This window comes from Epinephelus lanceolatus, chromosome 18 (assembly GCF_041903045.1).
Source record: "Epinephelus lanceolatus isolate andai-2023 chromosome 18, ASM4190304v1, whole genome shotgun sequence".
NCBI classification, from domain to species: domain Eukaryota; kingdom Metazoa; phylum Chordata; class Actinopteri; order Perciformes; family Serranidae; genus Epinephelus; species Epinephelus lanceolatus.
The window spans coordinates 41,343,894-41,358,795 of NC_135751.1; the positions used below are offsets into that span (position 1 = coordinate 41,343,894).

A 14,902-nucleotide genomic window follows, 5' to 3' on the forward strand; every position below is an offset into this window, starting at 1 on the left:
GGAGTTCATCCTCATTATCAAAAGTCATCATATCTACTCCATGAGCACAGGCATATCTGATGCGTGACATCAGTTTGGTTGAATGTGCGTGAATGATTTTCTCAGGTGTCACTCAGAGGGACAGCATCATCTGGATCTCAGCCTGTGTGAGATCGAAACCTGTTTCAGATGAGCAAAATGAGAGGGAAACAACTTTCCTCCATCGCAAAGAAAACAGAGCTACACTGTGAAATATTTGACTGGACAGTTACCTCTCTAACTCCCCTTGGACGCCGGCGTCCGCGTTCCCCTCCTCCTCTGTTAAATGGTATCTCACAGGCGCACTACGTCATCAAACCATGTGATGTTTGGTATCACTGGATTCAGTTAGCTCTTGGCTTCCTGAATCCAGCATCGTTTTTCTTTTATTTCTTATGGATTTCGCACCAGAGCAGCCTAAACACACAGAGTCCAAAATCACTATGAGTGGTGACAAGTCATGTCATGCCGTTTTTTGAGGGGAAAAGTTAAAGGATTACTCGTGATCTTATGTGGAGCTGTTAGCGGGGACTTAGCTGGTTTATAAAAGGTAAGAGTCTCACTCCTACCACTATTTTTGGCTGAGATACACCGTCTAGAAAGTGGGATCATAACTTTCAGGTTTCATATGGCTTTATTTGTTGATATTTTATGGTGTTTCTGTGTCATAAACAACATCAGCTATCATAATCACACCTGATTTCAATAAGGTACAATGTTTGAAGCTGGCTGAGTGTTGTTTGATCACTGACAGTACTGTTTTGAAGCAGAGTGACCCACTTGTCATTTGGAGCTCCGCCTGGATCTTTTCATGGTAAAAACACTGTAGAATGGTCATACTTTGAGCAGTCTTCTTCAAATTTGAAACAAGTGTTCATTGATAGTGTGCCTACAGCCCCACAGTGTCATTTACCTGCTCAGATGAAGCCACAGACAGTTATTCATCCTGAAACACATTTTTTATTTTATTTTAGGCAAAATCTTCAATTTTTTACTGATTCAGAGGCCCATTACTCTGTCTCTGTATCACCTAGAGTGTTTCTGACACTTTCACAAGAAAGAGTTTTCTTTCTGGCAAGACCTCATGCATGCATGTAGTCAGAGCGGTTCAGAAGCTACAGTCATTTTAATTTGGGTATGTCATTTTAGGCGTTTTTGCTACAAAATGGCGGTGGAGAGTTTTTACAGTAAATTGTTGTACAGCTGTACACTGTGATTTCACACATGATTTAACAGTATGCTCCTTTAAAAGTACTATATTTAATTGTAACCTCACAGTTAAAGCCCATTACATCACTGTGATATAACAGTATGTTCCTGTAAATTACTGAATTTAACTGTAACTTCACAGTTTATGTACATTTGATTACTGTGATTTAACAATATGCTCCCTTAGAATTACTGTATTTCACTGTAATCTCACAGTTCAGATTCAGATTCAGATGCAGAAAACTTTATTGTCTGTCGTAACAGAAAATCTTCTTCGACGTTGCTCCACATACAAGACAAGACAATACACTGATTAGAAACAATCGCACAACACAGATTCTGAAAGCACACACAGTGTGTATAGATCTTAAAAACAATTATAAAATTAAAACTGTAAAAATAGACAAGATAAAAGGTGTGGATATGTGTAAAGTGACATAGTGCATCAGGGTTATTTTTGTCCATTGTTCATTGTTTATTTAAGATGTTTATGGCAGTGGGTATGAATGAGTTTTTGTGGATGTTTTTCTTAGATAGGGATCCTGTGTAATGAGGTTGGCTTTCCTTTTAACTGCTTGGGTGTGGAGTGCACATAATTGATTTTGAGTTTTGCCAGTTATTTTGCTTGCTTGATTAATGATCCGGGAAAACTTTGATTTGTCTTTAACAGAGGTGAAGGTGAACCAGGAAGTGATATTAAAAGTGAGTACAGATTCTATGAGTGATTTGTAGACAGCTGTTAAAATATCCTCTCTGACGTCGAAGCTCCTGAGTTTCCTCAGCAGGAACAGGCTTTGCTGAGCCTTCTTGTACACAGCGTCTGTGTGCGGGAGAAGGACAGGCGGGTATCAATCTCTGTGCCCAGGTATCGGAAGGCCTCCATCTGTTCCACTGCCTGCCCGTTCAGCCTCAGAGGTTCAAAGAGAGGTTTGGGGGAAGATGTTTGCCTCCCCCCACAACACAGCTCCTTGGTCTTGGAGATGTTTAGCTCCAGAGAGCTCTCTTTGATCCAGAGCATCAGGGTGTTAACCTGCTGATAGTAGACAGCCAGAGACATGTGGTCCTTGATGTGGGCCACCAGGGCCATATCGTCTACATAGTTAAAAAGGGAAATGTCACTGTTATTGCTTGTTATGTTGTTTGTGTAAATGGAAAATAAAATCGGTGATAAAACACAGCCCTGGGGGACACCAGTGTTTAAAATCATGTTCTTGGATTTAAAACCATTTACCACCACATGCTGAGGCCGGTCCTGCAGGAAGTCTTTTATCCACAGGATAAGGTTGGGTTGACTTGTAGATCCAGAAGGCGGTTGCAGAGGGTAGCCGTGTTGACTGTGTTAAAAGCGAAAGAAAAGTCCATGAATAAAATCCGTGTGTGAGGGTTTGGGGAGTCCAAGTGTCTGCAAACCGTGTCCAGGAGAGTCAAACAGGCATCCTCCACCCCACGCTTTGCCTTATAGGCAAACTGGAGTGGGTCAAGCCTGTCCACCACCATAGCAGTGAGGTGATCACTCACCACCCTCTCCATACACTTACAAAGTATGGATGTGAGTGCCACTGGTCTGAAGTCCTTCATCTCCCTGGCATTAGATTTCTTTGGCACCAGTATAAGTGTGAACTCCTTCTTCATCCGTGGGACACAGCTGGAGTCAAGGAGATGCTGCAATAGCTGAGTGATGACATCACCCAGCTGAACTGAGCATTCCCTCAGCACCTTGCCCCTGAGCCTGTCTGGGCCAGAGGCTTTGTGAGGGTTGATGCGGCCCAGTATCGATGCAACCTTCCTTTTATCCACCGTGATTGTTGGACAGTTACTGCTGATGAGGGTCCAGTCATTCTGGGGGTGTGGCATGTCGAACCTGCTGTAGTAAATGTTCAGCTGCTCTGCAAAGGTGGCGGGGTCAGAGCATTGGATCAGGGCCGGATTCTGGGCTCTGCCCATCATGGTATTAAGTCCCTGCCATGCCTCCCTTGCATTGCCAGTGGTGAATTTTTCCTCCACTTTGTTTTTGTAGTGGAGTTTGGCCAGCCTGGTCTTCCTTCTCAACTTCTTCTTCTTCAACAGATTCTGTAAAATTACTATATTTACCTGCATGAATTTCACAACAAAATTCTGAATATGGTTAAATATCACAGTAAAAGCTTGTAATTTATTGTGAAATATTACAATTACATATTGTAATGTTCTGGAAATGATTTGCAGCGTAGATGATCAGTGATATACCTTGCTAGCACAGTCGAAACCAGTGTCCAAAACAGTCATCATCTAAACTGCGGCTGTGTTGTTGCACTTCACTGTGTAGAAGGTTTGACCCGAGGCAGGTTAGCGAGCCACCTGAGGTGCCTCATGAGGATACTGTCTAGGTTTGCCAGACAGAATGGCTTGTCATTGTCCTAAATGAATAAAACAACATTTTGTTTTCAAAATCTGTCATTACTTTTAAACACTTACACAGAGATTTAAAGTTAGGAAAACTTAAGCATGGCGATGTCTCTGATACTCACCACTGAACTACGCTCTTTTATTTTATCATCTATGAAATCACTGATCGTTCCTCCAGTGTCTAAAATGTCAATGTCACATTTTTCAGGGGGCAAAACATGCATGACTGATCTGTTTGTAGTTACTGTTGCTGCAAGAGATGACACAAGAGATGACAGGTAGTAAAAGACAAAAGCGTAAAATTCATTAACAAATATTGTCAGTGTAAGGCTCATAATAAATATCCGTTGTCGCTTTGTTTATAGCTATTTGTTTGCCATGCAAATAGTACTAGGAAATAACATTCACATTTTCACATCAAATTAAACATCACTCAAGTTTGTTATTTCATCTTACCACAGCCCATAGTGTCCTCTGTAGTCTGCAACCCCGTAAATCTCATATATTTAAATGAGTAAAAGTATAGCAGCAGGATTTCTATGAAACAGAACTGTTTCATAGAAGTTGCTCACAAATGTCCGCAGTGAAATAAGACACACTGACATGCTGGTTTTGTTACATACTTGAGTCTTTTCCACTCCTACTGTTAAAAAACAAACAATACCTCACCCAATAGGTGTATATACATTGACTGTGAGTACATGCAGACATTTATTTATCTATGATTTAGATTTATTCAGACAAATATAAATATACTCATGTGGTGTATGGTTGGATCAGCTTTGGTTTACTGCTTGTAGTTACTAACAAAAAATTCAACACGTGTCAACTCAGCATGAAGTGGAAGCTAATCCAATTGTGCTGATGAGCTTTATTCCCTAATTTCTCCCTCTCCGCACATCGTTTCCTTAGTTAAACCTGAGTTTCATGTGGAAACAATGAATATCACGTAAAATGTTTCACGAACAATATAAATAATCACATTATAACGTTAAACATTTTACGTTATAACAAAAAATGATCAAGTTGCAATGTAAAACATGTTATAGCAACATAAGTGATCATGTTATAACATAAAATGTTCCATGTTTCATGAAATGTTTCATGTCATAAAAATATAAGTGATCATGTTATAACGTGAAATATTTTATAATCATAAATTATTTCACATTGTAACATGAAACATTTCATGTTACAATAAATTATCACGTAATGTGAAATGTTTCACGTCATAACAATAATCATTATAACGTAAAACATTAAGTGATCACATTATAACCTGAAACACTTTGTTATAACAATAAATTATCATATTGTAATCCGAAATGTTTCACGTCATAACAAAATAAGTGATGTTATAACGTGAAACATTTTACAATGCAACAATAAATTATTGTTATATCATAAAACATTTGATGTTCTCGACATAACAATAATTTATTTCACTTTGTAGTGTGAAACATTTCACGTTAAATCAGTATGTGATCACATTATAAGATGAAACGTTTCATGTAATAACAATATAAGTGATCATAGTTTAACATGAAACATTATACATTATAACAATTATCATTGTAACGCAAAATGTTTTATGTTATAACAACATAAGTGATCATATTACAAGTTGCAACGTTTCTCGTAACAACAGTAAATGATTTCATGTTATATAACAAGATACATAGTAATTGTTATAACAATAAAAGTTTCTCGTTATAACTTGAAAATATCTTGAACATAAAAAACATTTTATTTTAACAACAAACATTTATGTTATTACCTCATGTTGTTTTTTTTCTAGCGTGGCAGCAGTATCTTTCCGTACATAACAATTCTCCATAGTGCGTATCGGTAAGAACACATTTCAAAGTTTAATGACACGAGCAGAGACCAGACATAGTTCAGATGTTCTGTTTATTATTCACATCATAACGCAGCACACCTTATTTTATCACTGAAATATGTGCCAACATGATAAATATTTTACAGTCTTCCTTTCCCAAACATTAACCAATAACATGACTGCTGATAAGCAGGGCTGGCCTCTTGGAACAACTACAAGGGAGGAAGTAAACCTCAGTGGATGGAGGCTCAGAGAAGAAGATAACAGGACAACTTTACTTTAACTTGTCATTATGAAGTACATGTTGATTGTGCAGTGTAATGGCTGTAAAACAATGACATCACTGGCATTTAAATTGCATTCCTATAAGCCTCGTTGTCACTGTGTGCCAACCATGGCGCGACTAAAACAGGAAGAGGACTGCGCTTTGCTTTTTCGTATTAACTATTGGTAGCTCTCCACAGTTACCAAAAGGTCACAGTGTGTTAGAAAGTCTGACGTCGTTCTGACGTTTGTTTAACGTACGTGACATCATTGAAGATGCCGTGTTGAAAATCCAGCAACGTGAAATTTAGTTCCAGTTTTGTTTGTTGTGGTTGATATTAGGGCGACAATATTTTCCCCCTCTTGTTGTTGTTGTTCTTTAGGTTTAACGCTTGCTGCGCTAGTTTGGCGTTGTAAACAATGAATCTGGGAACATTCAGCGGCTATACTGCTGCGATCAGATGATTTGACGGTACCACATCCGTCTGCCATCAGTACAAAGATATGCAAAAATGGCCTGAAGTTACATAAAAGGACTCTTTCAATTACTCTGGATTGTCTCTGTAGATGTCTCCGCTACAAGGAACCAAAGCAAAATCTCTTGACACGAATGCTAATGGCACTCACTGTCCACAGACTGAGCTAACAACCCAATTGCTGGGTGCTAATTTAATTAATTTTTTTACAGAATCCCAATTTCTTTGCCATAGAAATCTGTGGTTTCAAGTAGAAGTGTTACACACTACTGTTACTGCCTCCATACAGCTCACTGTAGCTCACGTTAGCTTGTTGCTAAACACTAACACCAAGACTTTGGCGCAGCTAGCCACCTCACTAGCAATAGCAAAGCCTGCTTTCACATTAGTTATAGTGACTAGTTTTACAACATCACCATCATCTCTATTAAAATTCAAACTTTTTTTTTTTTTTTTTTTGCTGGTGGTGAGAGTATTGATAAAAACAATGCTGATATTCTTTTGTAACATTATGCCAACCAGCTGGTCTCACACAGCCAGCAGCTTCGAAAACATCAGCGCAAATTTCCTAATAGACATTATTTGGATAGTCTGCTCACGTATCCAGACTCTACTGTAAAACTTAAATTAAAAACCTGGTCCCAATTAAACGCCCAGTCCCTTTTACAAGCCCAGTACGGCTACACATTTAGACAAATAAAGGCCTGTCTCAATCAGAGGCCTTGTCTGGTTGCTAAGCAGTTCATTTTTTTTTTTCATAGAACTTCTTCGGTTGTATAAAACTTGTTGGGTTGTTGGCTACCTCAAATAATGTGTCCATTCCTTGATTACCCTGTGAGATATTTCTATTCCTTTAGTCCATTGTTTTAACAGGATAAAGTAGGGTTGTGTCGGTCCACCAGGTCCCGTAACTCTCTCTTTCTCGGATGTGCTGGACCAAATAAATGATTCATAGCTGATATATTTTCTGGTGCCAAATTTTTATGCAATATTCATACTGGTGTTAATAAACAATTTGATTGTATTTCCTGATCTTTGCTGACAGTTTTTGCATAAAAGGAACTAAAGGCCTGTCCCAAATATAGGCCTGTTGATTTAGGTGAATACTACTCTTTGCAGAAATTCTTAAAGGTGACTGTTGATATTATATTGGTTTATTTATTTATATTGATATAAAGCCAGATATTAGTCAGATTATTTGCTCGATCTTTTTGCAGGAAAAAGACAGCATTCAGGTTATCTTTGCGAATGGGCTAACACTGAAACCACTTGGAAACACCAGAGAGGGAGAAGCTGAAAAGTCTGTTTACACTTTTATGTAAGTGACTTTTAAATAAAGTAATTCTGGGTGGCCAACTGGCTCATCTAGTGGAGTGGGCGCCCCATATGTGGGGAATGTGTCCTTGCTACAGCGGCTGCAGGTTCAGCACATCATCCCCCCTCTCTGCCCTTTTCGCGCTATATTTGTCCGATTGAATAAAGGCAAAAGGCCACAAAAAAAAATAAATCAGAAAAAAAAGTAATTATATCAGTAATTTGTGACGTTACTCATTACCTATAGGCTCCACCCACTGAGATTCATCTCAACCAATGAGATTAATTCTGCCTCCAGGGCAGTTCAGCCTCACCTTCCTCACACTTCAGTCTGGACATTATTATTCAACACTAGGCAGTTTGTACAGGTACATTATTCCTAGCTACGTGTATAAAAACACAATCATACACACACACATATTGTGACGATGCTCTTTTTAAAGCACCATAAATAAAAAGGATGGCTTAAAAAATATATACAAGCAAAGCATCAGACTCGCAGAGCGGTCAAACATGGATGGAACAAACGCTGTACAAAGCAGCAGAGAAGCAGTGCAGGACTAAGTTTGAAGTTATTCAAATATAATGAGATGGGCTTCACACAAATGAAATAATGTTGTGATTATGAAATGTTATTTTTATGGTATCAACTGACTGATTAGGCACTGAAATGCTCTTAGAAGGCACAACATGCAGTTACGTACATAATTCATATTAGACTGCATGTGTTTGAGAGCCATTTGTAACATGTCAGCAGACTGTACTGCATGCATTACTGAATTTACAATATTAAATACAGACTCTAGGATTTCTATATATGCAGCTTGACGTGGGGAGAACCTCTGCAGCTAAAATATTGTTTTAAATACATTTTCACATCTCTATGTTTTCACAGCTTATGAAAAACTGGTTTTGATGCTGTGGAATTGGCTTTTAGCAGAAGAGCATTTTAGCAGAAGAGAAAAAAACAAGCTGAGCTACCAAAATATACCAGAGCTTCTTTGGGAAAGCTTCATCTGCTGATCTTTGTCACTGCTACAGAAATGAACATCTTTCTAACCCACATTTAACAACTTGCTACAAAAAAGCTGCAAATGACTGAGTAAAAAACTGGAACTAAAACTTGGGTATTTAAAAATCTTAAGAAGCCTCAGGTGTTTGTTTTGTTCACAACACATGCAGTTTACTTGACGTGCACACTTTTTATTATCACATTGATAGACTCCCTCTATACTGTCAGATAAAGACGGGCCAGTCAGGTCTTGCCTGTCCTGGTTGGTGCTGCCAGTGTTGCCTTTTTGTCACATCATAGTTTTATCATGTGTCATAACAAACACATAGTTCCAGTAGTTTAACAGGTGTCACATTTTATGAGTGTTGAAGCAACTAAACAGCTATACACAGCTGTGAGAACTTTACCGACAAATCCTCCAACTCAATTCCTACTTGATGCATGTCTACTAACTGTATCATAGTCCTGCTATTGATTGATGACGGAGAAAATGCAAAGTGATAATGTTTAATTAACCAATACTGGTTAATCAAACAATAAGGTGTGGTGGCATATAGTATAACTGAAAGTCAAGCCAAGGGCCAGACAATGGACATGCCTGACATACAAAATCAATTCAACACATGAATAGGCACAAATTTGCACGTGCACTCAAAACAGGAATGACGTAACGCATGTTGAAATACAACTGCGTGTGAGAAATTTGTGTGACGCTGTGTCACGAAAGCCTATCAGCATTGAGATCTGGCAGAGATTCTCCTGACATTACAGAGAATAAAAAACAGAGGACAAACTTGTTTTGAAGCCGTACGTCTACATGATAAGTTCTAAATATATTTGTGAAAGCTGTTTTGCGGAGTATGCCTGGAGTATCGTTAATTTAAGTTGATCTTTGGCTGTGTTCACATCAATTGATTTCTCCTATGAACCAAGTTAGCAAGTTAGCATTAGCTGCCTTCCCCTGTTAGTTAGCACAACAGTTAGCTAAGCTGTTGAGGGTAAATATTCACCAGTTGCAAAATACTCCAGAAAACACTCCAGCGGCCGTATGGACGAGTAACACAAGGCAAAAATTTGCGTCACAATTAGAGATGTTAACAATTAAGCGTTAATCCGTTAACCACAAAGAATATTTTTGACTGGTTATACATGTCAGTTTATAGGTTAACTTTGCTACTCTTCAGTTTACTGCACTGCATACCAACCACATCTGGTGGGAGCTAGCTAGCAGTGCCGCTCATCATTCAGCTATTATCGCTTCTAATCCTGCCCCACCCCAAAACCATTGCTGTGGAAATATTTTGTCTGCCTTCCATTCTCACCTCTGGTCGCACCTGTGAATAATGAGCTCCGTTTAAGTACCTCTAGCCATGCTAACACTGCTAACGAAGCTAACAATGCTAAGAGTTTGCAGTTCAAAATGAAACCACTTACTAACAGAAGTTACCTGGAGGGAAATTGGAAGGTGGCCACCATGTTTCTGCAGCAATGCTGTCCAGCCACTCGAACGGCGTTACCAGTGGTAATCGTGAATGAGCAGCACTGCTAGCTAGCTCCCACCAGACCCAGGTAGTGTGCAGTGCAGAGCAGCTAAGGCTAACAGCATTGCTGTGGAAACATTGTGCCCACCCTCTGGTCTCAACTGAGGTCGCCCCAGTGAGTAAGCAGCTCAATTTTAAGCTGCAAACCCCCTTTAGCTTTGTTAGCTGCTGTTAGCACTGTTAGCAGTGTCAACACAGCTAATGTTGCTAACATAGTTAACAATGCTAAAGGGGTTTTGCAGCTCAAAATGAAGCTGTCTATTCACTGGGGCGACCTCGGTGGGGGGAACTGGAGAGTGCCACCGTGCAGTAATAGCCAAATGAATGACACTGCTAGCTAGCTCCCATCCGACCTGGGTGGCTAACATTAGCTAACCAGTGGAGTGGGCGGTATATTTTTGCACTTTAACATGGCTCGCCGGTAGGCGAGGGAATCCTTTGTTCCCGTCATTATTACTACAGCCACTGGAGGTTGTCGCCCTAACAATGAATATAAATATAAGTTATAATAAGCTGTACAAAGACCTGTGTAGATCTCTTTTAGTGGAGGACAGCTTCATAATACCAATTAGACCATTTGGGTTTGACATTAAATATTTCATTTAAGTGTTTTACCCTAATGCCCTCTTTGTTGTCCGTGGCAGACAAACTCCTGTATTTAAAGTCTCTCTGCTGGAACTTCCTCTGTGTCTCTGTTCAGCCAGTGAAAGCAAGCATGGCAAAGAAACAAACTTGTCACAGGAGAGACTCAAATTCTTCAGGAGTTAGTCACAACAAGTAGCTCAGTCAGTGTGACTCCATACATTCCCGTTGCACTTCATTTCCCTTTGACCTGCTGCCAGGGCAATACTCCATCTTGATTAGAGACTGAAGAGCAGCTGAGAGGACTGGCATGCTGCAGCTTGTTTACTCTCACTCTGGGTTAATCACCCCTTCAGTCCTTTTACCAGGAGTGTAGAGCTGGTCCTTCTGGCACCCACATACTTACATCCCACAGCTGTGTTGCATCAAAAATATACAGCGGCGATGTTGTGAGCAGGGTCCTTAAAGGTGCTTTTCCTCCCCAGCAGCACAGCAATGACTGTCTCTATCAGCAGAATGTGTGATGATGGACTGACAGTTCTGAGGCTATGAGACAAACAGAGAGAGAGAGAGAGATCAGAGCCTGTCCATTGACAGTAAGGCTGCTCTCAGCCCTAGAGTGGTCTCCTTTGGTCTGAATCAGGGACTCATGTTGTTCCAAAGTTGTTTAATTGCCTAGAGTTGGTTCGTGTTCTCACGGCAGCATTTACAAGAGGACCAGATCAAATGCCTTGTGTGAGAAAGCTGCTCTTGATTGGTCAGAATTTCCATGTGGGAAAAATCCAGGAAGTAAAGCAAACGTTGAAGAAGAGTACACTTGCAAGATAAATGTGACACTTTCTAATGTCACAATGGAGGGACAACTACGCAGGTTGATTTTAGCGCTGCTCATCGTGGACTATATTGCTGTCATTGTCCATTTTAGTCAAACCATACAGTTTGAAAACGAGGCGCGGCTCCAACTAGAAAACAATGTTTTGATGTATCTGATGCACTGAAGGCACTTTTCACACCTGCCCTGTTTGGTTCAATTCAGTCAAACTCAAGTTGGTTTGCCCCCTCAGTGCGGTTTGTTTGGGCAGGTGTGAACACACCAAAACAACCGGACTGAGACCTTCTTGAAGAGGTGGTCTCAGTCTGGTTCCAAAGGAACTCTGGTGCGGTTGGTTTGTGGTGAGAAGGTGTTCCGACCTGGATGTGAAGCAACTGCAGTCACATGACACATTGTTTGGGTTAAACATGAGTATGTTACAGTTCTGGAGGATTATTAATGTGCACCTCCTCCTGTACTGCCTTAATATGCACATTCAGCACATGCAATGCATTAACTGTAAGATTGTTGTAAATGGACTGTGCCAACCAAACTAGCAGCTAGCATTAGGGTTCGCTCCACTCACTTCCACATAGAGTCTATAGTAAATGTCAAAGGATTCAAAAATATTCAAAAGTTCAACCTGCAGTTAGGAATATTTCTGAGATGATTAACACTTAATCTAAGGACTCGATGTGAAAGAGTCGCTCTTGAGGCCAAACCTGCTGAGATATAACATCCAGCTCTGCAGCCACAACTCGTGGTGTACTTGGATTTCATCATTTCATCAACCCATCAATCCATACAAAACACAAACAAGCTCAGACAAATCTCCTGAATGCCTCCTTCCAGGCCAGAGATAAGTCCAGACAGATAGGTCCATCTAGCAGCTACAGACCCAGACAGACAGACAGACAGACAGACAGATAACAGCCAAAAAAATAAAATAAAATACCTCCTAAGAGATGTTCATGCTGATGTCTACTGGATGTTTAAGTGTGTGTAACACATTTAAAAGCCTCTGTCACGTCTGTGTATGAAAATAAAAATATCATCCAAAGGCCCTATTGTTGTGTTTAAAAGTCGTTTTACAGTGTTTTAGATATAATGGTATCACACTCAAAATTACCGTCATGAGGTGGATGTTCTCTTCCTCCCTGTTTGCAGATGACAGCGGTGTTTCTGACTGAAAGAGAGGAAAGTGTTGAACATAAACATCAATTGAAGTCTGATGAACGTGTTTCATTGCAGGTGACATGTTGTTGAAGCTAGCAGCAGTAGCTGAATGGTTGTGGGTTCAAATCCCTAAAACAAAACCAAGTTTGGATTACATCACTAGCTTTACTTTTTTCGGAACATACGGCTGACTGTTTCTAGTGCTGCCCTCAAATGGAGTCGTGTTAACCTTTGCCATGGAGGTTGTGTTTTGTGGTTGTGTTTGCTGTCCGAATTTCCTTGAACTTGGTGGGAGGGTGCAGCATGGGTCAAGGTTAAAGATAAAAAGGAGGAAAAATGATTGTGATCTGGAAGTATTTAATTAACTAATTTACATCGAAAGGTCAAGCGTCAGGAATACTGTGATGTCTGAAATACAGTGAGTTAACGTTACTGTGCACGAACCAGGTCTGGTAGGAGCTAGCTATTGGCACCGCTCATTTGGCATTTACCGCTAATAATCTAATGCCGCCCTGACTCAAAGTGTTGCTGTGGAAACATTCTGCCCACCCTTCGATCTCTCCCTAGGACACTCAGTCAGTAAACGGCTCAATTTTAAGCCACAACCCCCCTTCAGCGTTGCCAGGTGTACAATAATTATCGTATTTGTACAATAATTTGGCCCTCTGTACGATGTACGATCAGTAACCCCAAAAAAGGCCAAATGTACGATAATTTGACCATTTCATGAATGTGTGGTTGTAATCAGTATGCCAGAGTTTTTTTGTGGGCCCTGAAGGCATCTGTTCCCATGTGACATGTTTCCAGCCAATCGCATTTTGCTTAGCGTGAGATACGGGTGACGTTTGTCTCTGAACAATGAGCACGATTGGCTGAATGGTCAGCTGTACCCGCCCCACGAGGCGCTAGGACCCCTCAGGAAGTCGAGCAAGAATGAGATTCAAAACAGACGAAGAAGAGGAAAAACAGAAGCAAGGAAAATGGAAAAAAAGTAAACCAAAAAAGTAAAAACTAGAGTGACTATATTTGTTTATAGCGCATCAGTAGGATTGTTATTTTTATGATGGATGTACGATAATTTCCCTTAAAATACAATAATTTTGAGTCTCTGGTATGATAATCCTACATTTCCCACCTGGCAACGCTGCCCTCCTTCAGTATTATTAACTATGTCATTACTGTTAGCTCTATTAGTGCCGCTAGTAGCATCTGCACAGCTAGTGATGCTAACATTGTTAACACTGCTAACGGAATGAAGACTAAGCTACCTGGGGGGAGATCGGAGGGTGGCTAGCATGGTTTTGCAAGGCCGACGTTACCAGCAGTAATATCGAATGAGCGGTGACACTTGCTAGCTCCCATCTGATTCAGGTGATGCACGAGGCAGAGCAGCCAAGGCTAACGTTAGCTAAATGGTGGAGACTAAAAGGTGGGCAGTGGACTAAATGGACAGGGCTTTGAAATGTGGATCTAAAGCTCACTGAGCCAATGGAACGATGGACTAAAACAAATGGCCTTCTGTATTTCACGCCATTTAGCCTAATTTTTCTTAAAAATGAATTGGTTAATTAGCAATAAATGGGTGTCAGGCTATGAAAAGCAAAATTAACTTAAACTTACCTCCTATAATACTAACATTATTAGTGTAGCCTAATCTTGCAACTGTGCAGAATTACTGGGTTTAAACAGAATGAATAGACGTGAAAAAATGCATTCTGCATGTTCTCCCCGTGTCAACGTGGGTTTCCTCCAGGTGCTCCGGCTTCCTCCCACAGTCCAAAGACATGCAGGTTAATTGACCTATGGCTAAGCCCCGCCCTCAAATGTGATGAGCCAATCACAGTGCGTATAGCCATTCCCATACACTGGGACATTCTCTGCCTGGACGTCCATTGAAATGCATTACAGAAAGTCAGTTTTGTTCGGTTTTATGAGCTTTTTCTGAGATTTGAAGTTTAAAAATGGTCAAACGGTGTGCATGGGGTACATGCAACTCTGACACAAGGTATCCTGAGAGGCTGGGCGACCAGGTGTATTTTTTACACTTTAAACCACATCTCAACCGAGAAAAGTGTCTCCTTTGGATAAAGTTGTGTGGTAACGTTAGACCACAACATCAACTCAACGTGAATAAGATTAACAATGATGTCTACATCTGTTCTAAGGTAAGTCAACATTGTGTTTGAGGCAACATATTGTCACTTTGCTGGAAAGAAATATAAAGTTATCTTTAACATCTCTAGCTAACGTTAGCTAAAGTTAGCCTAACGTTAG

The 14,902-nt window shown here is 40.3% G+C and overlaps 1 protein-coding gene across 3 annotated transcripts in view; it reads right to left on the reverse strand.

Moving 5' to 3' along the window:
* Nucleotides 1–5,506: 5,506 nt before the first annotated feature.
* The window catches only part of LOC117268863 (uncharacterized), a 32,354-nt gene continuing 22,958 nt past the window's right edge, over nt 5,507–14,902 (reverse strand). For all 3 annotated transcript variants that reach the window (XM_078161198.1, XM_078161197.1, XM_033645598.2), the window contains 2 exons: nt 12,582–12,638; nt 5,507–11,187 (listed from right to left, as the gene is read on the reverse strand). In XM_078161198.1, the coding sequence (XP_078017324.1) occupies nt 11,104–11,187; nt 12,582–12,638 (141 nt within the window). In that variant the 3' untranslated portion in view covers nt 5,507–11,103. The remainder of the gene's footprint in view (nt 11,188–12,581; nt 12,639–14,902) is intronic.